This window comes from Salmo salar, chromosome 01 (genome assembly GCF_965601325.2).
Source record: "Salmo salar chromosome 01, fSalSal1, whole genome shotgun sequence".
In the NCBI taxonomy this organism is placed as follows: Eukaryota; Metazoa; Chordata; class Actinopteri; order Salmoniformes; family Salmonidae; genus Salmo; species Salmo salar.
Window position 1 is genome coordinate 6,616,604 of NC_138291.1, and position 24,637 is coordinate 6,641,240.

General features: G+C 43.2%; 1 protein-coding gene across 1 annotated transcript in view; it reads left to right on the plus strand.

The window, feature by feature from the left end:
• Positions 1-24,637, plus strand: part of atl1 (atlastin GTPase 1) — a 52,781-nt gene that overhangs the window by 17,668 nt on the left and 10,476 nt on the right. The window contains exons 2-10 of the mRNA XM_014194332.3: positions 3,805-4,055; positions 5,267-5,401; positions 9,591-9,695; positions 9,928-9,978; positions 10,170-10,226; positions 13,349-13,441; positions 14,959-15,097; positions 15,373-15,500; positions 19,260-19,316. Coding sequence (XP_014049807.1) covers positions 3,805-4,055; positions 5,267-5,401; positions 9,591-9,695; positions 9,928-9,978; positions 10,170-10,226; positions 13,349-13,441; positions 14,959-15,097; positions 15,373-15,500; positions 19,260-19,316 — 1,016 coding nt within the window. The remainder of the gene's footprint in view (positions 1-3,804; positions 4,056-5,266; positions 5,402-9,590; positions 9,696-9,927; positions 9,979-10,169; positions 10,227-13,348; positions 13,442-14,958; positions 15,098-15,372; positions 15,501-19,259; positions 19,317-24,637) is intronic.

Below are 24,637 nucleotides of genomic sequence, written 5' to 3' on the forward strand. Positions count from 1 at the left end.
AGGCTTCTCTCTCTCCTCTGTGCAAGTGATAGGTATCAGGTTTGAAGGCTTCTCTCTCCTCTGTGCAAGTGATAGGTATCAGGTTTGAAGGCTTCTCTCTCCTCTGTGCAAGTGATTGGTATCCGGTTTGAAGGCTTCTCTCTCTCCTCTGTGCAAGAGATAGGTATCAGGTTTGAAGGCTTCTCTCTCTCCTCTGTGCAAGTGATAGGTATCAGGTTTGAAGGCTTCTCTCTCCTCTGTGCAAGAGATAGGTATCAGGTTTGAAGGCTTCTCTCTCTCCTCTGTGCAAGTGATAGGTATCAGGTTTGAAGGCTTCTCTCTCTCCTCTGTGCAAGTGATTGGTATCAGGTTTGAAGGCTTCTCTCTCCTCTGTGCAAGAGATAGGTATCAGGTTTGAAGGCTTCTCTCTCTCCTCTGTGCAAGTGATAGGTATCAGGTTTGAAGGCTTCTCTCTCTCCTCTGTGCAAGTGATAGGTATCAGGTTTGAAGGCTTCTCTCTCTCCTCTGTGCAAGTGATAGGTATCAGGTTTGAAGGCTTCTCTCTCCTCTGTGCAAGTGATAGGTATCCGGTTTGAAGGCTTCTCTCTCCTCTGTGCAAGTGATTGGTTTCAGGTTTGAAGGCTTTTCTCTCTCCTCTGTGTAAGTAAAAGGTATCAGGTTTGAAGGCTTCTCTCTCCTCTGTGCAAGTGATAGGTATCAGGTTTGAAGGCTTCTCTCTCTCCTCTGTGCAAGTGATAGGTATCAGGTTTGAAGGCTTCTCTCTCTCTCCTCTTTGCAAGTGATAGGTATCAGGTTTGAAGGCTTCTCTCTCTCCTCTGTGCAAGTGATTGGTATCAGGTTTGAAGGCTTCTCTCTCCTCTGTGCAAGAGATAGGTATCAGGTTTAAAGGCTTCTCTCTCCTCTGTGCAAGAGATAGGTATCAGGTTTGAAGGCTTCTCTCTCTCCTCTGTGCAAGTGATAGGTATCAAGTTTGAAGGCTTCTCTCTCCTCTGTGCAAGAGATAGGTATCAGGTTTGAAGGCTTCTCTCTCTCCTCTGTGCAAGTGATAGGTATCAGGTTTGAAGGCTTCTCTCTCTCCTCTGTGCAAGTGATAGGTATCAGGTTTGAAGGCTTCTCTCTCTCCTCTGTGCAAGTGATAGGTATCAGGTTTGAAGGCTTCTCTCTCTCCTCTGTGCAAGTGATAGGTATCAGGTTTGAAGGCTTCTCTCTCTCCTCTGTGCAAGTGATAGGTATCAGGTTTGAAGGCTTCTCTCTCCTCTGTGCAAGTGATTGGTATCAGGTTTGAAGGCTTCTCTCTCTCCTCTGTGCAAGAGATAGGTATCAGGTTTGAAGGCTTCTCTCTCTCCTCTGTGCAAGTGATAGGTATCAGGTTTGAAGGCTTCTCTCTCTCCTCTGTGTAAGTGATAGGTATCAGGTTTGAAGGCTTCTCTCTCCTCTGTGCAAGTGATAGGTATCAGGTTTGAAGGCTTCTCTCTCTCCTCTGTGCAAGTGATAGGTATCAGGTTTGAAGGCTTCTCTCTCTCTCCTCTGTGCAAGTGATAGGTATCAGGTTTGAAGGCTTCTCTCTCTCCTCTGTGCAAGTGATTGGTATCAGGTTTGAAGGCTTCTCTCTCCTCTGTGCAAGAGATAGGTATCAGGTTTAAAGGCTTCTCTCTCCTCTGTGCAAGAGATAGGTATCAGGTTTGAAGGCTTCTCTCTCTCCTCTGTGCAAGTGATAGGTATCAAGTTTGAAGGCTTCTCTCTCCTCTGTGCAAGAGATAGGTATCAGGTTTGAAGGCTTCTCTCTCTCCTCTGTGCAAGTGATAGGTATCAGGTTTGAAGGCTTCTCTCTCTCCTCTGTGCAAGTGATAGGTATCAGGTTTGAAGGCTTCTCTCTCTCCTCTGTGCAAGTGATAGGTATCAGGTTTGAAGGCTTCTCTCTCCTCTGTGCAAGTGATAGGTATCCGGTTTGAAGGCTTCTCTCTCCTCTGTGCAAGTGATTGGTTTCAGGTTTGAAGGCTTCTCTCTCTCCTCTGTGCAAGTGATAGGTATCAGGTTTGAAGGCTTCTCTCTCCTCTGTGCAAGTGATAGGTATCAGGTTTGAAGGCTTCTCTCTCCTCTGTGCAAGTGATTGGTATCCGGTTTGAAGGCTTCTCTCTCTCCTCTGTGCAAGAGATAGGTATCAGGTTTGAAGGCTTCTCTCTCTCCTCTGTGCAAGTGATAGGTATCAGGTTTGAAGGCTTCTCTCTCCTCTGTGCAAGAGATAGGTATCAGGTTTGAAGGCTTCTCTCTCTCCTCTGTGCAAGTGATAGGTATCAGGTTTGAAGGCTTCTCTCTCTCCTCTGTGCAAGTGATTGGTATCAGGTTTGAAGGCTTCTCTCTCCTCTGTGCAAGAGATAGGTATCAGGTTTGAAGGCTTCTCTCTCCTCTGTGCAAGAGATAGGTATCAGGTTTGAAGGCTTCTCTCTCTCCTCTGTGCAAGTGATAGGTATCAGGTTTGAAGGCTTCTCTCTCCTCTGTGCAAGTGATTGGTATCAGGTTTGAAGGCTTCTCTCTCTCCTCTGTGCAAGTGATAGGTATCAGGTTTGAAGGCTTCTCTCTCCTCTGTGCAAGTGATTGGTATCAGGTTTGAAGGCTTCTCTCTCCTCTGTGCAAGTGATAGGTATCAGGTTTGAAGGCTTCTCTCTCCTCTGTGCAAGTGATTGGTATCAGGTTTGAAGGCTTCTCTCTCTCCTCTGTGCAAGTGATAGGTATCAGGTTTGAAGGCTTCTCTCTCCTCTGTGCAAGTGATTGGTATCAGGTTTGAAGGCTTCTCTCTCTCCTCTGTGCAAGTGATTGGTATCAGGTTTGAAGGCTTCTCTCTCCTCTGTGCAAGAGATAGGTATCAGGTTTGAAGGCTTCTCTCTCTCCTCTGTGCAAGTGATAGGTATCAGGTTTGAAGGCTTCTCTCTCCTCTGTGCAAGAGATAGGTATCAGGTTTGAAGGCTTCTCTCTCTCCTCTGTGCAAGTGATAGGTATCAGGTTTGAAGGCTTCTCTCTCTCCTCTGTGCAAGTGATAGGTATCAGGTTTGACGTTAAGACCCAGATGCAGACTGTGTTGAAGTAACAATGTTTATTACGGCAACAGGGCAGGAAAACGACAGGTCAAGGCAGGCAGGGGTCGATGACCAGAGTAGTGGGGGAAAGGTACAAGATGGCAGGCAAGCTCAGGTCAGGCAGAGGTTGGTAATCCAGAGGTGGGGCAAAGGTACAGGACGTCAGGCAGGCTCAGGGGCAGGCAGAGTGGTCAGGCAAGCGGGCTCAGAGACAGGATCGGCAAGGTTCAAAAACCAGGAGGGCGAGGAAAAAAGCGAGACTGGGGAGCAGCAGGCGTTGAGACGAAAACTGCTGGTTAACTTGACAAACAAGACGAACTGGCAACAGACAAACAGAGAACACAGGTATAAATACACAGGGGATAATGGGGAAGATGGGCGACACCTGGAGGGGGGTGGAGACAATCACAAAGACAGGTGAAACAGATCAGGGTGTGACAGGGCACAACAGCTGACCTGAGCATCCTAAATGGCCCCACATACAGTAGGGCTCTGGTCAAGAGTTGTGCACTATACGGGGAATAGACAGCCATGTCAGCTGCACTTGGGAACGTTACAAACTAGGATGTGCAATATTCTTTCATTTTTACGGAGAAGAAGGAAAAAAAATGTATGGAATGTATGCATTCACTACTGTAAGTCGCTCTGGATAAGAGCGTCTGCTAAATGACTAAAATGTAAATGTTTACATTCCCTCCCCCATCATGTGACATCCCCCATCATGTGACAGGGTCCTTCACAGACAAAGCCACCTACGACTGGAGCTCGGAGGAGGAGGAGCCTGATGGAAGTGCGCGGCCCATCCAGGTGCTGGTTGTCAAGGACGACCACACCTTTGAGCTGGACGAGGCGGCGCTGAGCCGGATCCTATTGGCCGAAGAGGTCCAGGACAGGGAAGTGGTGGCCATATCTGTGGCCGGGGCGTTCCGCAAGGGCAAGTCCTTCCTCATGGACTTCATGCTGCGTTACATGTACAGCCAGGTGAGTTCAAAGGTCATGCTTGTGTAAATGATGGGGATTGGTAACCTCACTCCAGGTTGAAATGTCTCCACCCACGCTGCCAAATTATCAAATCAAATCAATGTGTATTTGTCACGTGCGCCGAATACAACAGTGAAATGCTTACTTACAGGCTCTAACCAATAGTGCAAAAAAGGTATTAGGTGAACAATAGGTAAGTAAAGAAATAAAACAACAGTAAAAAGACAGGCTATATAACAGTAGAGAGGCTATATAACAGTAGAGAGGCTATATACAGTAGCGAGGCTATATACAGTAGCGAGGCTACATACAGACACTGGTTAGTCAGGCTGATTGAGGTAGTATGTACATGTAGATATGGTTAAAGTGACTATGCATATATGATGAACAGAGAGTTGCAGTAGCGTAAAAAGAGGGGTTGGCGGGTGGGTGGTGGGACACAATGCAGATAGCCCGGTTAGCCAATGTGCGGGAGCACTGGTTGGTCGGGACAATTGAGGTAGTATGTACATGAATGTATAGTTAAAGTGACTATGCATATATGATAAACAGAGAGTAGCAGCAGCATTTTGGGTGGTGCAGCTGGCTAAGACTTTTGGGTGGTGCAGCTGGCTAAGACGTTTGGGTGGTGCAGCTGGCTAAGACGTTTGGGTGGTGCAGCTGGCTAAGACGTTTGGGTGGTGCAGCTGGCTAAGACTTTTGGGTGGTGCAGCTGGCTAAGACGTTTGGGTGGTGCAGCTGGCTAAGACGTTTGGGTGGTGCAGCTGGCTAAGACGTTTGGGTGGTGCAGCTGGCTAAGACTTTTTGGGTGGTCAGATGTGTTTGTTAGATAGTGGTTCTTAAGCTCCAGACCCAGTGTGAGTGGGTGATGCAGGAAGTGGTATTATTGTTCAGCGAACACAGTGATGTCATGACTGGCATGGGTTCATGTCCCTTTGACCCGGTTAGGACCCATTCTCTCAGCATGAAAGCGACATGCTGTAAACTTTCCATCAGCATCTTGCAGTGACATAATGTGATGATGAAGATTATCGGATGATGTGTGATTTAGGTTAGGGAGTATTGGTGCATTCCCAGAAGCATTTTAACTGTGCCGTCTTTTCCCTGCATTTTGTCTCTGAATTCACTCACCTGTATATATATATATCATTGACTGGCCTGTATCTATGTATTGACTCATGCTGGGCTATATCTGTGTCCATACTCCCCAGGCGTCTGAGGAGTGGCTGGGGGAGGCAGAGGAGCCTCTGACAGGGTTCTCCTGGAGAGGTGGATCTGAGAGAGAGACCACAGGGATTCAGATCTGGAGCGAAGTCTTTCTGGTGGACAAGCCAGATGGACGCAAGGTACCAGAGCCTGACCTTTGACCTGTTGTCACTGTTTGGTTGCGTACCAAATGGCACCCTATTCTCTACATCGTGTCCTACTTTTGACCAGAGCCCTATTCCCTATGTAGTGCACTACATTAGACCAGAGCGTAGTGCACTACATTAGACCAGAGTGTAGTGCACTACATTAGACCAGAGCGTAGTGCACTACATTAGACCAGAGTGTAGTGCACTACATTAGACCAGTGCACTACATTAGACCAGAGCGTAGTGCACTACATTATTTATTTTTATTTATTTTTTTATTTCACCTTTATTTAACCAGGTAGGCAAGTTGAGAACAAGTTCTCATTTACAATTGCGACCTGGCCAAGATAAAGCAAAGCAGTTCGACAACATACAAAAACACAGAGTTACACATGGAGTAAAACAACATACAATCAATGATGCAGTAGAAAAAAATAAAAAATAAGACTATATACAATGTGAGCAAATGATGTGAGATAAGGGAGGTAATGGCAAAAAAATGCCATGGTGGCAAAGTAAATAAAGTATAGCAAGAAAAACACTGGAATGGTAGATTTGTAGTTTGAAGAAAGTTCAGAGATAAAATATAAATAATATGGTGCAAAGGAGCAAAATAAATAAAATAAATAAATACAGTAGGGGAAGAGGTAGTAGTTTGGGCTAAATTATAGATGGGCTATGTACAGGTGCAGTGATCTGTGAGCTGCTCTGACAGCTGGTGCTTAAAGCTAGTGAGGGAGATAAGTGTTTCCAGTTTCAGAGATTTTTGTAGTTCGTTCCAGTCATTGGCAGCAGAGAACTGGAAGGAGAGACGACCAAAGGAGGAGTTGGCTTTAGGGGTGACCAGAGAGATATACCTGCTGGAGCGCGTGCTACAGGTGGGTGCTGCTATGGTGACCAGTGAGCGGAGATAAGGGGGGTCTTTACCTAGCAGGGTCTTGTAGATGACCTGGAGCCAATGTGTTTGGCGACGATTATGAAGCGAAGGCCAGCCAACGAGAGCGTACAGGTTGCAGTGGTGGGTAGTATATGGGGCTTTGGTGACAAAACGGATGGCACTGTGATAGACTGCATCCAGCTTGTTGCGTAGGGTATTGGAAGCTATTTTGTAAATGACATTGCCGAAGTCGAGGAATGGTAGGATGGTCAGTTTTACGAGGGTATGTTTGGCAGCATGAGTGAAGGATGCTTTGTTGCGAAATAGGAAGCCAATTCGAGATTTCACTTTGGATTGGAGATGATTGATGTGAGTCTGGAAGGAGAGTTTACAGTCTAACCAGACACCTAGGTATTTGTAGTTGTCCACAAATTCTAAGTTAGAACCGTCCAGAGAAGTGATGCTGGACAGGCGGGCAGGTGCAGGCAGCGATCGGTTGAAGAGCATGCATTTAGTTTTACTTGTGTTTAGGAGCAGTTGGAGACCACGGAAGGAGAGTTGAATGGCATTGAAGCTCGTCTGGAGGGTTGTTAACACAGTGTCCAAAGAAGGGCCAGAAGTGTACAGAATGGTCTCGTCTGCGTAGAGGTGGATCAGAGATTCACCAGCAGCAAGAGCGACATCATTTATGTATACAGAGAAAAGAGTTGGCCCAAGAATTTAACCCTGTGGTACCCCCATAGAGACTGCCAGAGGTCCAGACAGTAGGCCCTCCGATTTGACACACTGAACTCTGTCAGAGAAGTAGTTGGTGAACCAGGCGACGCAATCGTTTGAGAAACCAAGGCTACTGAGTCTGCCGATGAGGATGTGGTGATTAACAGAGTCAAAAGCTTTGGCCAGGTCAATGAATACGGCAGCACAGTATTGTTTCTTATCGATGGCGGTTACGATGTCATTTAGGACCTTGAGCATGGCTGAGGTGCACCCAGAACCAGCTCTGAAACCAGATTGCATAGCGGAGAGGGACCAGAGCGTAGTGCACTACATTAGACCAGAGCGTAGTGCACTACATTAGACCAGAGCGTAGTGCACTACATTAGACCAGAGCATAGTGCACTACATTAGACCAGAGCGTAGTGCACTACATTAGACCAGAGCGTAGTGCACTACATTAGACCAGTGCACTACATTAGACCAGAGCATAGAGCACTACATTAGACCAGAGCACTACATTAGACCAGAGCGTAGTGCACTACATTAGACCAGAGCGTAGTGCACTACATTAGACCAGAGCGTAGTGCACTACATTAGACCAGAGTATAGTGCACTACATTAGACCAGAGCGTAGTGCACTACATTAGACCAGAGCGTAGTGCACTACATTAGACCAGTGCACTACATTAGACCAGAGTGTAGTGCACTACATTAGACCAGAGCGTAGTGCACTACATTAGACCAGAGCGTAGTGCACTACATTAGACCAGAGCGTAGTGCACTACATTAGACCAGAGCACTACATTAGACCAGAGCGTAGTGAACTACATTAGACCAGAGCGTAGTGAACTACATTAGACCAGAGCATAGTGCACTACATTAGACCAGAGCATAGTGCACTACATTAGACCAGAGCGTAGTGCACTACATTAGACCAGTGCACTACATTAGACCAGAGCGTAGTGCACTACATTAGACCAGAGCGTAGAGCACTACATTAGACCAGAGCACTACATTAGACCAGAGCGTAGTGCACTACATTAGACCAGTGCACTACATTAGACCAGAGCGTAGTGCACTACATTAGACCAGAGCGTAGTCCACTACATTAGACCAGAGCGTAGTGCACTACATTAGACCAGTGCACTACATTAGACCAGAGCGTAGTGCACTACGTTAGATCAGAGCGTAGTGCACTACATTAGACCAGAGCGTAGTGCACTACATTAGACCAGAGTGTAGTGCACTACATTAGACCAGAGCACTACATTAGACCAGAGCATAGTGCACTACATTAGACCAGAGCACTACATTAGACCAGAGCGTAGTGCACTACATTAGACCAGAGCGTAGAGCACTACATTAGACCAGAGCGTAGTGCACTACATTAGACCAGAGCGTAGTGCACTACATTAGACCAGTGCACTACATTAGACCAGAGCGTAGTGCACTACATTAGACCAGAGCGTAGTGCACTACATTAGACCAGAGCATAGTGCACTACATTAGACCAGTGCACTACATTAGACCAGAGCGTAGTGCACTACATTAGACCAGAGCGTAGTGCACTACATTAGACCAGAGCGTAGTGCACTACATTAGACCAGAGCGTAGAGCACTACATTAGACCAGAGCGTAGTGCACTACTTTAGACCAGAGCGTAGTGCACTACATTAGACCAGAGCGTAGTGCACTACATTAGATCAGAGCGTAGAGCACTACTTTAGACCAGAGCGTAGTGCACTACATTAGACCAGAGCGTAGTGCACTACATTAGACCAGAGCGTAGTGCACTACATTAGACCAGAGCGTAGTGCACTACATTAGACCAGAGCGTAGTGCACTACATTAGACCAGAGCGTAGTGCACTACATTAGACCAGAGCCCTATGGGTAGATTCTGTATGACGACTACATTTAAAGGCCCAATCTGTGATTTTATTTTTTTACAGATGTTTTTTCATCATGTAAATGTATCATCCAGACTGTTGTAGTACATGTAGAGGTAACTGCCAAAATAAAGGAAACACCTGAGTAAATGAGGGTTCTGGTGGCTCTGTTATGGTGCGGGGTTTGCATTTTCATGGCATGGTTAAGGTCCACTCGGCGCCTTAGAGGACAAGGTAAACACCAATAAATAGGCCTACACAGCCATTCTGAGTGATCACCTTCAACCTATGGGGAATCATTTCTATCCAGATGGGAGTGGTCTCTTTCAGGACGACAAACGCCCCCATCCTCACGGCACAAGTGGTTACTGAATGGTTTGATGAGCATGACAACAATATGTAAACTATATACGTTTGAATTTTTAATGGAAGAATTGTGTCACATCTTTCCTGTAGAGTTCCAGACACTTGTAGAATCTATACCAAGGGTGTGTGTGTGTGTGTGTGTGTGTGTGTGTGTGTGTGTGTGTGTGTGTGTGTGTGTGTGTGTGCATGTTCTTTATTCTGGCAGTTACCTGTACACACCAATTTATTCTTAAAGAATATCCCTTTATGCATTCCTCACAAGCTTTAGTGAAACTGTAACAACATGAACAGTGTTTGAATGAAGACTTGTGTTCTCCCGTCTCGTCCCTCAGGTGGCAGTTCTACTGATGGATACCCAGGGCACGTTCGACAGCCAGTCGACGTTGAGGGATTCAGCCACTGTGTTCGCACTAAGCACTATGATCAGTTCCATGCAGGTACAATACCTCCTGCCTTAATAACCCCACTGGATTTCAACAGAAATAATGAAATTGCTTAGAGACCTTGACGAGGGTAAGATCTTCTCTGCTATCCAGGATTACTTTTGTGGCAACAAAAAAGAAAATACGTTTTTTTTTTTTTTTTTAAATGTAGAAAATGTAATAACTTTCAAACACTTTTATGTTATATTATTATATTATTATTATTATTATATGTTATATTTCCCAGGTGTACAACATCTCCCAGAATGTCCAGGAAGATGATCTTCAACACTTACAGGTACAATAGACGGGTTGATGACATCATCTACAGTATCACTGAGGTCTTTTACTGTCGAGACGTTCAGATAGATGATGACCCCCCCCCCCCCCCAGAAATGAACTGTTTCTCCGAACATGTTGAATAAATTCACTTTACTTTAAATTCCTGATTGTGATCGATGTTGAATTGTAGTATTTTCCTGTTTGTAGCTCTTCACTGAGTATGGCAGACTAGCCATGGAGGAGACGTTCCTTAAACCATTCCAGGTAGGACATTTCCCTTCCTGTTATTCCGTTCCAGCCTTGTGCAAACGGACCATAGACTTAGATAGACAGCTCTAGTGCCCCAAAGCCTGTTTTAGCACGGGCAACGCCATTGAAAACTTTCACCAGTTTGAAATAATAAACTGAGTGGGACTTTCTATGGATTAAGAAAGAATCACATCGGGAGGGATCAGCCAATGAATGTAACTCCTGCGCAAACATTCCATAACCGCAGGATGAAATAAATCACCAACCTTGGATTTATACCTGTTCAGACAACACAAACCAGGTGGCAGTATGCACCTTTTCACTTTGTTTACTGACTCATACAAGTAGTAGAAGAAGAATTTGACTACTTTAAAATTGAGAATTCCCCTAATGGCGCTGCCCATGCTGTCACAGAAGCCATTATCACACAGATGCAAAGAAATGCCCTCTATCTACCTCTATGAACCAGACTGAATGCTGTGAAACAGAATATGAGCTTACACAATAAGGCTGGTTTAAAAAAATAATTCAGTTTACCAGAGCAGGAACTATTTACAGTGCCTTCAGAAAGTATTCATACCCCTTTGCTTATTCCACATTATGTTGTGTTACAGCCTGAATTCAAAATTGGTTACATTTTATTTTTTTCTCTCATCCATCTACAGTTGTAGTCGGAAGTTTACATACACTTAGGTTGGAGTCATTAAAACTTGTTTTTCTTGTTAACAAATTGTAGTTTTGGCAAGTCGGTTAGGACATCTACTTTGTGCATGACACAAGTCATTTTTCCAACAATTGTTTACAGACAGATTATTTCACTTATAATTCAGTGTATCACAATTCCAGTGGGTCAGAAGTTTACATACACTAAGTTGACTGTGCCTTTAAACAGCTTGGAAAATTCCAGAAAATTATGTCATGGCTTTAGAAGCTTCTGATAGGCTAATTGACATCATTTGAGTCAATTGGAGGTGTACCTGTGGATGTATTTCAAGGCCTACCTTCAAACTCAGTGCCTCTTTGCTTGACATCATGGGAAAATCAAAAGAAATCAGCCAAGACCTCAGAAGAAAAATTGTAGACCTCCACAAGTCTGGTTCATCCTTTGGAGCAATTTTCAAACGTACCACATTCATCTGTACAAACAATAGTACGCAAGTATAAACACCATGGGACCACGCAGCCGTCATACCGCTCAGGAAAGAGACGTGTTCTGTCTCCTAGAGATGAACGTACTTTGGTGCGAAAAGTGCAAATCAATCCCAGAACAACAGCAAAGGACCCTGTGAAGATGCTGGAGGAAACAGGCACAAAAGTATCTATATCCACAGTAAAATGAGTCCTATATCGACAAAACCTGAAAGGCCGCTCAGCCACTGCTCCGAAACCGCCATAAAAAAGCCAGACTGCGGTTTGCAACTGCACATGGGGAAAGATCGTACTTATTGGAGAAATGTCCTTTGGTCTGATGAAACAAAAATAGAACTGTTTGGCCATAATGACCATCATTATGTTTGGAGGAAAAAGGGGTAGGCTTGCAAGCCGAAGAACACCATCCCAACCGTGAAGCACAGGGGTGGCAGCATCATGTTGTGGGGGTGCTTTGCTGCAGGAGGGACTGGTGCACTTCACAAAATAGATGGCATCATGAGGATGGAAAATGATGTGGATATATTGAAGCAACATCTCAAGACATCATTCAGGAAGTTAAAGCTTGGTCGCAAATGGGTCTTCCAAATGGACAATGACCACAAGCATACTTCCAAAGTTGTGGCAAAATGGCTTAAGGGCAACCAAGTCAAGGTATTGGAGTGGCCATCACAAAGCCCTGACCTCAATCCTATAGAAAATTTGTGGGCAGAACTAAAAAAATGTGTGTGAGCAAGGAGGCCTACAAACCTGACTCAGTTACACAAGCTCTGTCAGGAGGAATGGGCCAAAATTCACCTAACTTATTGTGGGAAGCTTGTGGAAGGCTACCTGAAACATTTGACCCAAGTTAAACAACTTAAAGGCAATACTACCAAATACTAATTGAGTTTATGTGAACTTCTGACCCACTGGGAATGTGATGAAATAAATAAAAGCTGAAATAAATCATTCTCTCTACTATTATTCTGACATTTCACATTCTTAAAATAAAGTGGTGATCCTAACTGACCTAAGACAGGGAATGTTTACTAAGATTAAATGACAGGAATTGTGAAAAACTGAGTTGAAATGTATTTGGCTAAGGTGTATGTAAACTTCCGACTTCAACTGTACATGACAAAGTTAAAACATATTTTTTGAACTTTTTCTAATTTATTGAAAATGAAATATGGAAATATCTAATTTATCGTACAAAAACAGGTTTTGAGAAATGTTTGCAAATGTATTAAAAATAAAAAACTGAATTACGTAAGTATTCAGACCTATGAGGCTCTAAATTGAGCTCAGGTGCATCCTGTTTCCATTGATCATCCTTGAGATGTTTCTACAACTTGATTGGAGTCCACCTGTGGTAAATTCAATTGATTGGACATGGTTTGGAAAGGCACACACCTGTCTATATAAGGTCCCACAGTTGACAGTGCATGTCAGAGCAAAAACCAAGCCATGAGGTCGAAGGAATTGTCCCCAAACTGAGCAGTGGGGTACAGAGATGAGATAGTCATTCATAAATCATGTTAAACACTTATTGCGCACAGAGTCCATGCAACATGCTGCTTGTGAAGAACATTTTTACTCCTGAACTTATTTAGGCTCGCTATAACAAAAGGGGTTGAATACTTATTGACTCAAGACATTTCAGCTTTTCCTTTTTAATTAATGTGTAAACATTTCTTAAAAATATCATTCCACTTTGACATTATAGGCTATAGTGTGTAGGCCAGTGACACAATCTCAATTAAATCATTGTTTTTGTTGAAAAAGCCAAGGGGTCTGAACACTTTCTGAAGGCACTGTACATCCTCTCTACTTTAGTAGCGTCTTGCTGTCACAAACTTGCCTTGCTACTGCACCTTGTTTATTTTTATACACTTTACTCTCTATTAGTCAGCACCTCTACATAGATTTTTGGGGTACTGTACATCAGCTCATGCTGTTTACTTTCTTACTGCGTGGTAACTTAGTGAACCTGTGTGTCGTTTCAGTCCATGATATTCCTAGTCCGGGATTGGAGTTTCCCTTACGAGTTTGGCTACGGACAGGAAGGAGGCATGAAGTTCCTGGAGAAGAGGCTCAAGGTCAGAGGTCACAGAGGATTATCGTGGTTCATCTAAAGATAACAACAATAACAACAACAACAGTTATATTAACAGTTTGTGATTCATTGAAACTAAAAAGGATGCTATTTATTCTACATCATCATGTAAGCTGTAATAATATTATTATTATTATAAGCAGACGATTTCATCCAAAGAAACGTACAGATCCCTGTGATCCCCCTGCAGGAATGGAACCCACAACCTCGGCATCAGTAGTAACAACACTGTTACCAACTGTGTTTGTGTCTCTGTCTGTGTTTGTCTGTGTCTGTGGTTGTATCTGTGTCTTTCTGATGTCGGTCTGTGGTTGTGTCTGTGGCGGTGCACGTCTGTGGCTGTGTGTGTGTGTGTGTGTGTGTGTGTGTGTGTGTGTGTGTGTGTGTGTGTGTGTGTGGGGTTGATGTCTGTCTGTGGTTGGTCTGTGGTTGTGTGTGTCTGTGGTTGGTCTGTGGTTGGTCTGTGGTTGTGTGTGTCTGTGGTTGGTCTGTGGTTGGTCTGTGGTTGGTATGTGGTCGTGTGTGTCTGTGGTTGGTATGTGGTCGTGTGTGTCTGTGGTTGGTATGTGGTCGTGTGTGTCTGTGGTTGGTCTGTGGTTGGTATGTGGTCGTGTGTGTCTGTGGTTGGTCTGTGGTTGGTATGTGGTCGTGTGTGTCTGTGGTTGGTATGTGGTTGGTATGTGGTCGTGTGTGTCTGTGGTTGGTCTGTGGTTGGTCTGTGGTTGGTATGTGGTCGTGTGTGTCTGTGGTTGGTATGTGGTCGTGTGTGTCTGTGGTTGGTATGTGGTCGTGTGTGTCTGTGGTTGGTCTGTGGTTGGTATGTGGTCGTGTGTGTCTGTGGTTGGTCTGTGGTTGGTCTGTGGTCGTGTGTGTCTGTGGTTGGTCTGTGGTTGGTCTGTGGTCGTGTGTGTCTGTGGTTGGTCTGTGGTTGGTATGTGGTCGTGTGTGTCTGTGGTTGGTCTGTGGTTGGTATGTGGTCGTGTGTGTCTGTGGTTGGTCTGTGGTTGGTCTGTGGTCGTGTGTGTCTGTGGTTGGTCTGTGGTTGTGTGTGTCTGTGGTTGGTCTGTGGTTGTGTGTGTCTGTGGTTGGTCTGTGGTTGGTCTGTGGTTGGTCTGTGGTTGGTCTGTGGTCGTGTGTGTCTGTGGTTGGTCTGTGGTTGGTCTGTGGTCGTGTGTGTCTGTGGTTGGTCTGTGGTTGGTCTGTGGTTGTGTGTGTCTGTGGTTGGTCTGTGGTTGGTCTGTGGTTGGTCTGTGGTTGGTATGTGGTCGTGTGTGTCTGTGGTCGTGTGTGTCTGTGGTTGGTCTGTGGTTGTGTGTGTCTGTGGTTGGTCTGTGGTTGGTCTGGGGTTGGTATGTGGTCGTGTGTGTCTGTGGTCGTGTGTGTCTGTGGTTGGTCTGTGGTTGTGTGTGTCTGTGGTTGGTCTGTGGTTGGTCTGTGGTTGGTCTGTGGTTGGTCTGTGGTTGGTCTGTGGTTGTACGTGTCTGTGGTTGTGTGTTCTAGATCTCTGAGAACCAGCACGAGGAGCTGCAGAACGTTCGTAAACACATCCACTCCTGCTTCACCAACATCTCCTGCTTCCTGATGCCTCACCCCGGACTCAAAGTGGCCACCAACCCGAACTTCGACGGCAGACTCAAAGGTGGACTACATCATGATCACCCAGGCTTCATACACACAGCAGTTTCTTTCCTACAAAATATACAGTAATTGTCTGATCAAATTCCATATAATAGAAAAGGTCAAGGAATTATGACACCATGACAAGAAGGATACCAGTAGGTTTTTTTCTATAGGCCTCCTATTCCTCTCCCTAACCTGTGTGCAGAGGGTCGCTGGTTCACGTCCAGGTCAGGGTCATCAGCCTCTACTGTTTACATAACGACCCTTCCAATCTTCTCCCTAACCTGTGTTTAGAGATCGACCGTGAGTTCATCAACAACCTGCAGATCCTGGTCCCGTGGCTGCTGAGTCCTAAGAACCTGGATGTCAAGGAGATCAACGGCAGTAACATCACCTGTAGAGGCCTGCTGGAGTACTTCAAGGTTAGAGACAGAGCTTTTGATTGAAGAGATGTTACTGTATGTAGCTACATCTATATGATACTGTATGTATATGATACTGTATGTACCTACATCTATATGATACTGTATGTAGCTACATCTATATGATACTGTATGTACCTACATCTATATGATACTGTATGTATATGATACTGTATGTACCTACATCTATATGATACTGTATGTATATTATACTGTATGCACCTACATCTATATGATACTGTATCTATATGATACTGTATGTATATGATACTGTATATATCTATATGATACTGTATGTATATTATACTGTATGTAGCTACATCTATATGACACTGTATGTATATTATACTGTATGTAGCTACATCTATATGATACTGTATGTATATGATACTGTATGTAGCTACATCTATATGATACTGTATGTACCTACATCTATATGATACTGTATGTATATGATACTGTATGTAGCTACATCTATATGATACTGTATGTACCTACATCTATATGATACTGTATGTATATGATACTGTATGTAGCTACATCTATATGATACTGTATGTATATTATACAGTATGTAGCTACATCTATATGATACTGTATGTATATGATACTGTATGTAGCTACATCTATATGATACGGGGAAAAAAATGTATGAAATGTATTCACTACTGTAAGTCGCTCTGGATAAGAGCGTCTGCTAAATGACAAAAATGTAAATGTAATACTGTATGTATATGATACTGCATGTACCTACACCTATATGATACTGTATGTATATGATACTGTATGTAGCTACATCTATATGATACTGTATGTATATGATACTGTATATATCTATATGATACTGTATGTATATGATACTGTATGTAGAAACATCTATATGATACTGTATGTATATTATACTGTATGTACCTACACCTATATGATACTGTATGTATATGATACTGTATGTACCTACATCTATATGACACTGTATGTATATGATACTGTATGTACCTACATCTATATGATACTGTATGTATATTATACTGTATGTACCTACATCTATATGATACTGTATTTATATGATACTGTATGTATATGCTACTGTATGTACCTACATCTATAGGATACTGTATGTATATGATGCTGTATGTACCTACATCTATATGATACTGTATGTACCTACATATATATGATACTGTATGTACCTACATCTATATGATACTGTATCTATATGACACTGTATATATCTATATGATACTGTATCTATATGATACTGTATATATCTATATGATACTATATGTACCTACATCTATATGATACTGTATGTATATGATACTGTATGTACCTACTTCTATATGATACTGTATGTATATGATACTGTATGTATCTATATGATACTGTATGTATATGATACTGTATGTACCTACTTCTATATGATACTGTATGTATATGATACTGTATGTATCTATATGATACTGTATGTAGCTACATCTATATGATACTGTATGTATATGATACTGTATATATCTATATGATACTGTATGTATATGATACTGTATGTACCTACATCTATATGATACTGTATGTATCTATATGATACTGTATGTAGCTACATCTATATGATACTGTATGTACCTACATCTATATGATACTGTATATATCTATATGATACTGTATGTATATGATACTATATGTACCTACATCTATATGATACTGTATGTATCTATATGATACTGAATGTACCTACATCTATATGATACTGTATGTATCTATATGATACTGAATGTACCTACATCTATATGATACTGTATGTATATGATACTGTATGTATCTATATGATACTGAATGTACCTATATCTATATGATACTGTATGTACCTACATCTAAACATATGTTTTGTTAAGAAACATTCAAATGTATTGTACCTGTCAAAAGTTTAGACACATCTACTCAAGGGTTTTTCTTTATTTTTACTATTTTCTACATTGTAGAATAACAGTGAAGACATCAAAACTATGAAATAACACATATGGAATCATGTAGTAACCAAAAAAAAAACTGTTAAACAAATCAAAATATAACCCTTTGCCTTGATGACAGCTTTGCACCCTCTTGGCATTCTCTCAACCAGCTTCACTTGGAATGCTTGGAATTTCATAGTTATTTCATTGGTTAGCAGCATACCACCCTGCATCCCACTGCTGGCTTGCTTCTGAAGCTAAACAGGGTTGGTCCTGGAGGGGAGACCAGATGGTGTTGGAGGGCCAGTTGGAGGCACCCTTTTCTCTGACCTAAAATTTTGTTGGGGGACATTGCCCTGTGTAGGGTGCTGTCTTTTGTAGGCGTTTTAACCCCAGTGTCCTGGCTAAAGTCACAATCTGGTCTTCATACTGTACCACCGTGGACACCTAATCGTCCCCTGTAACTATACCCCAGGTAGTTGCTGTAAATGAGAACTTACCTGGTAAAATAAAACATGTTTTTACAACAGTTTTGAAGGAGTTCCCACATATGCTGAGCACTTGTTGGTTGCTTTTCCTTCACTCAGCAGGCCAACTCATCCCAAATAGCCTTCATTGGTAAAATTGCCCTTTCACAGCCTGGAGGTGTGTTTTGGGTCATTGTCCTGTTGAAAAACAAATGATAGTCCCACTAAGCGCAAACCAGATTGGATGGCGTATTGCTGCAGAATGCTGTGGTAGCCATGCTGGTTAAGTGTCCCTTGAATTGTAAATAAATCACAGACAGTCTCACCAGCACAGCACCCCCACACCATGACACCTCCTCCTCCATGCTTCACGGTGGGAACCACACATGCGGAGATCATCTGTTCACCTACTCTGCGTCTCACATAGACATGGCGGTTGGAACCAAAAATCTCCAATTTGGATTCATCCGACCAAAGGACAGATTTCCACTCGGTCTAATGTCCATTGCTCGTGTTTCTTGGCCCAAGCAAGTCTCTTCTTCTAATTGGTGTCCTTTAGTAGTGGTTTCTTTGCAGTAATTTGACCACGAAGGCCTGATTCACGCAGTCTCCTCTGAACAGTTGATGTTGAGATGTGTCTGTTACTTGAACTCTCTGAAGCATTTATTTGGGCTGCAATCTGAGGTGCAGTTAACTCTAATGAACTTATCCTCTGCAGCAGAGGTAACTCTGGGTCTTCCTTTCCTGTGGCGGTCCTCATGAGAGCCAGTTTCATCATAGAGCTTGATGGGTTTTGCACTTGAAGAAACTTTCAAAGTTCTTGACATTAACCGCATTGACAGACCTTCATGTCTTAAAGTAATGATGGACTGTCATTTCTCTTTGCTTATTTGAGCTGTTCTTGCCATAATATGGACTTGGTCTTTTACCAAATAGGCCTATACTCTGTATACCACCCTTGTCACAACACAACTTATTGGCTAAATGCATTAAGAAAATAAATTCCACAAATTAACTTTTAACAAGGCACATCTGTTAATTGAAATGCATTCCAGGTGACTACCTCATGGAGCTGGTTGAGAGAGTTCCAAGAGTGTGCAAAGCTGTCATCAAGGCAAAGGGTGGCTACTTTGAAGAATCTCAAATATAAAATATATTTTGATTTGTTTAACACTTTTTTGGTTACTACATGATTCCATATGTGTTATTTCATAGTTTTAATGTCTTCACTATTATTCTACAATGTAGAAAATAGTAAAATAAAGAAAAACCCTTGAATGAGTAGGTGTGTCCAAACTGTTGACTGGTACTGTAGGTGTTTGGTGACATTATCTTTTTTCTTTCAGGCATACATCAAAATCTACCAGGGTGAGGAGCTGCCACACCCTAAGTCCATGCTGCAGGTATGCAATTACCTCGTTGTCTTATAGCTTATAGTGTTATGCCTTTCAGTGGCCTTGTGGTTAGAATGTCCGCTCTGAAATTGGAAAGTTCGGAGTACAGACCCCGGCCGAGTCATACCAAATACTGAGTCATAGTAAGGACAAAAAATGGGGCACAATGCATCTCTGCTTGGCACTCGTAGTTGTGCAGTTGTGGTCAGTAGATGTGGTCAGTAATTGTGGTCAGTAATTGTGTGGTTGTGCTCAGTAGTGGTGGTTGGTAGTGGCCAGCAGTTGTGTGGTTGTGGTCAGTATTTTTTGGATTGTGGTCAGTAGTTGTGGTCAGTAGTTGTGGTCAGTAGTTGTGTGATCAGTAGTTGTGTGGTTAGTAGTTGTGTGGTCAGTAGTTGTGTGGTTAGTAGTTGTGTGGTCAGTAGTTGTGTGGTTAGTAGTTGTGTGGTTAGTAGTTGTGTGGTCAGTAGTTGTGTGGTCAGTAGTTGTGTGGTCAGTAGTTGTGTGGTTAGTAGTTGTGTGGTCAGTAGTTGTGGTCAGTAGTTGTGGTCAGTAGTTGTGGTCAGTAGTTGTGGTCAGTAGTTGTGTGGTTGTGGTCAGTAGTTGTGGTCAGTAGTTGTGGTCAGTAGTTGTGGTCAGTAGTTGTGTGGTCAGTAGTTGTGTGGTCAGTAGTTGTGGTCAGTAGTTGTGTGGTCAGTAGTTGTGGTCAGTAGTTGTGTGGTCAGTAGTTGTGGTCAGTAGTTGTGTGGTCAGTAGTTGTGTGGTCAGTAGTTGTGTGGTTGTGGTCAGTAGTTGTGGTCAGTAGTTGTGGTCAGTAGTTGTGGTCAGTAGTTGTGTGGTTGTGGTCAGTAGTTGTGGTCAGTAGTTGTGGTCAGTAGTTGTGTGGTCAGTAGTTGTGTGGTCAGTAGTTGTGGTCAGTAGTTGTGTGGTCAGTAGTTGTGGTCAGTAGTTGTGTGGTCAGTAGTTGTGTGGTCAGTAGTTGTGTGGTCAGTAGTTGTGTGGTCAGTAGTTGTGTGGTCAGTAGTGAACTTCAAAATGTAATTTGCAGCTGTTGTTGGTAAGCAATGAGTCCGCTATCTTCTGACATGACTTTCTGCATCCTTAATGAAAGCATTTGATGGGTTACTAAAACAGCTATATCTAATGATTGGTAGAAGCTATTCCTATTTTCATATTTAAAAAGCAGAGAAGTAGAGGAAGATTTCACATGCTCTTACGTTTTTGTGTGACTTGTTGGGGGAGAGGTCAAACCGGCTGTTGTTTGGAAAAAGTTGAGAAAACGTTTCTTAATGCAGTTACTGAAACACCTGTATCATTAGATCCATAGCATGTATTTTTAATCCGTGAACAGATTTGAAAAGCAGAGAAGTAGACGGAGATGTCATACCCTCTAACTTTTTGTCTAACTTCTTGGGGAAAGTGGTAAAAATGTAAATTGTTTATAAAAAATGACAGAAAAGGATTATTGATGCTGTTACTAAAACAGTTGTTACTTTTATCTGAATAACATATTTTTGTTCGAAGTTCAGATTTGAAAAGCAGAGATGTAGTGGAAGATTTCATATGCTCTAACTTTTTTTTGTCTGTTTTTGGCAAAGTGGTTAAAATGTCTGATTTGTGTCAAGAGTTGCATCGTTGCATTTACAGTGAATAGAATAACGGAAGTGATGATGTCACAATGGGGTCTTTTAGAATTCTTTGGGGGAAAATCCCATGAAAGTGAATGGAAGACAAAATGGAGGACAAAAAGAAGGACAAAAAAGTTTAATCGTTTAAAAAGTATAAAAGATATCGTTGTATGCAAGCAGCCTAATCCAGATCAGTCTACACATTTTAAAGTTTGAATGGCATTTCTATCTTATCGTTCCAAATAATAATGATAATTAGTCCGGAATAATTCTTACAATATTTAAAATGTCGCTGCTGTCGCAAGCCACATAATGACAGAGTGAAAAGAAGGAAGCCTGTACAGAATAAAAACATTCCCAAATTAAACTTTATGTCCTGAATACAAAGCGTTATGTTTGGGGCAAATCCAACACAACATATCACTGAGTACCACTCTTTATATTTTCAAGCATGATGGTGGCTGCATCATGTTATGGGTATGCTTGTCATCGGCAAGGGCTAGGGAGTTTTTTGGGGGGATAAAAAATAAAAGGAATAGAGCTAAGCACAGGCAGAAACCTTGAGGAAAACCTGGTTCAGTCTGCTTTCCAACAGACACTGGGAGACAAATTCACCTTTCAGCAGGACAATAACCTAAAACACAAGGCCAAATATATATACTGGAGTTGCTTACCAAGACGACTTTGAATATTTCTGAGTGGCCTAGTTACTGTTTTGACTTAAATCGTCTTGAAACTCTATGGCATGTCTTGAAAATGGCTGACTAGCTATTATCAACAACCAACTTGACAGAGCTTGACGAATTACAATAATAATAATAATGTGTAAATATTGTACAATCCAGGTTTGCAAAACACTTATAGACTTACCCAGAAAGACTCACAGCTGTTATCACTACCAAAGGTGATTCTAACATGTAGCAAATCCAAATCAAATCAAATTTTATTGGTCACATACACATATTCAGCAGATGTTATTGGTCCATACACATATTCAGCAGATGTTATTGGTCCATACACATGTTTAGCAGATGTTATTGGTCCATACACATATTCAGCAGATGTTATTGGTCCATACACATATTCAGCAGATGTTATTGGTCCATACACATGGTTAGCAGATGTTATTGCGGGTGTAGTGAAATGCTTGTGCTTCTAGCTCCAACAGTGCAGTAGTATCTAACAGTGCAGTAGTATCTAGCAGTGCAGTAGTATCAAAAATGGATTAACAACAATACACACAAATTTAAAAGTCAAATAATTGGAATTAAGAGATATATAAATATTAGATTGAGCAATGTCGGAGTGGCATTGACTAAAAATACAGTAGAATAAAATACAGTATATACATATGAGATGTGTAAAGTAGTATGTAACATAATTTAAACATTATTAAAGTGACTAGTGTTCCATTATTAAAGTGGCCAGTGATTCCAAGTCTATGTATATAGGACAGCAGGGATGTGAATACTAATGTAAAGTATTTCATTTTCAATTAATGTAATCCATTTTGAATTCAAGTTGTAACACAACAAAATGTGGAATAAGGAAAGGGTTAGGGTCATGTCCATTAGGTGTTATTTTCTACCAGGTAAGTTGACTGAGAACACATTCTCATTTACAGCAACGACCTGGGGAATAGTTATAGGGGGATGAATGAGCCAATTGTAAGCTGGGGATGATTAGGTGACCGTGATGGTATGAGGGCCTGATTGGGAATTTAGCCAGGACACCGAGGTTAGAGTCAGGACACCAGTTTAATGTCCTAGCTGAAAGATGGCACCCTACACAGGGCAATGTCCCCAATCACTACCCTGGGGCATTGGGATATTTGTTTTAAACCAGAGGGGAGAGTGCATCCCACTGGCCCTCCAACACCACTTCCAGTAGCATCTGGTCTCATACAGGGACCAACCAGGACCAACCTTGCTTAGCTTCAGAGGCAAACCAACAGTGGGATGCAGGGTGGTATGCTGCTGGTACTTGAACACCATGCTGCCTCACACTACAGAAACAGGAGATAGACCCCTGCTCCTATGAGCTGTTCTCATCAAGCCGCCTCACTACAGAAACAGGAGATAGACCCCGGCTCCTATGAGCCGTTCTCATCAAGCCGCCTCACTACAGAAACAGGAGATAGACCCCTGCTCCTATGAGCCGTTCTCATCAAGCCGCCTCACTACAGAAACAGGAGATAGACCCCTGCTCCTATGAGCCGTTCTCATCAAGCTGCCTCACACTACAGAAACAGGAGATAGACCCCTGCTCCTATGAGCCGTTCTCATCAAGCCGCCTCACTACAGAAACAGGAGATAGACCCCTGCTCCTATGAGCTGTTCTCATCAAGCTGCCTCACACTACAGAAACAGGAGATAGACCCCTGCTCCTATGAGCCGTTCTCATCAAGCTGCCTCACACTACAGAAACAGGAGATAGACCCCTGCTCCTATGAGCCGTTCTCATCAAGCCGCCTCACTACAGAAACAGGAGATAGACCCCTGCTCCTATGAGCTGTTCTCATCAAGCTGCCTCACTACAGAAACAGGAGATAGACCCCTGCTCCTATGAGCTGTTCTCATCAAGCTGCCTCACACTACAGAAACAGGAGATAGACCCCTGCTCCTATGAGCCGTTCTCATCAAGCCGCCTCACTACAGAAACAGGAGATAGACCCCTGCTCCTATGAGCCGTTCTCATCAAGCCGCCTCACTACAGAAACAGGAGATAGACCCCTGCTCCTATGAGCCGTTCTCATCAAGCCGCCTCACTACAGAAACAGGAGATAGACCCCTGCTCCTATGAGCCGTTCTCATCAAGCCGCCTCACTACAGAAACAGGAGATAGACCCCTGCTCCTATGAGCCGTTCTCATCAAGCCGCCTCACTACAGAAACAGGAGATAGACCCCTGCTCCTATGAGCCGTTCTCATCAAGCCGCCTCACTACAGAAACAGGAGATAGACCCCTGCTCCTATGAGCCGTTCTCATCAAGCCGCCTCACTACAGAAACAGGAGCTAGACCCCTGCTCCTATGAGCCGTTCTCATCAAGCCGCCTCACTACAGAAACAGGAGATAGACCCCTGCTCCTATGAGCCGTTCTCATCAAGCCGCCTCACTACAGAAACAGGAGATAGACCCCTGCTCCTATGAGCCGTTCTCATCAAGCCGCCTCACTACAGAAACAGGAGATAGACCCCTGCTCCTATGAGCCGTTCTCATCAAGCCGCCTCACTACAGAAACAGGAGATAGACCCCTGCTCCTATGAGCCGTTCTCATCAAGCCGCCTCACTACAGAAACAGGAGATAGACCCCTGCTCCTATGAGCCGTTCTCATCAAGCCGCCTCACTACAGAAACAGGAGATAGACCCCTGCTCCTATGAGCCGTTCTCATCAAGCCGCCTCACTACAGAAACAGGAGATAGACCCCTGCTCCTATGAGCCGTTCTCATCAAGCCGCCTCACACTACAGAAACAGGAGATAGACCCCTGCTCCTATGAGCCGTTCTCATCAAGCCGCCTCACTACAGAAACAGGAGATAGACCCCTGCTCCTATGAGCCGTTCTCATCAAGCCGCCTCACTACAGAAACAGGAGATAGACCCCTGCTCCTATGAGCCGTTCTCATCAAGCTGCCTCACTACAGAAACAGGAGATAGACCCCTGCTCCTATGAGCCGTTCTCATCAAGCCGCCTCACTACA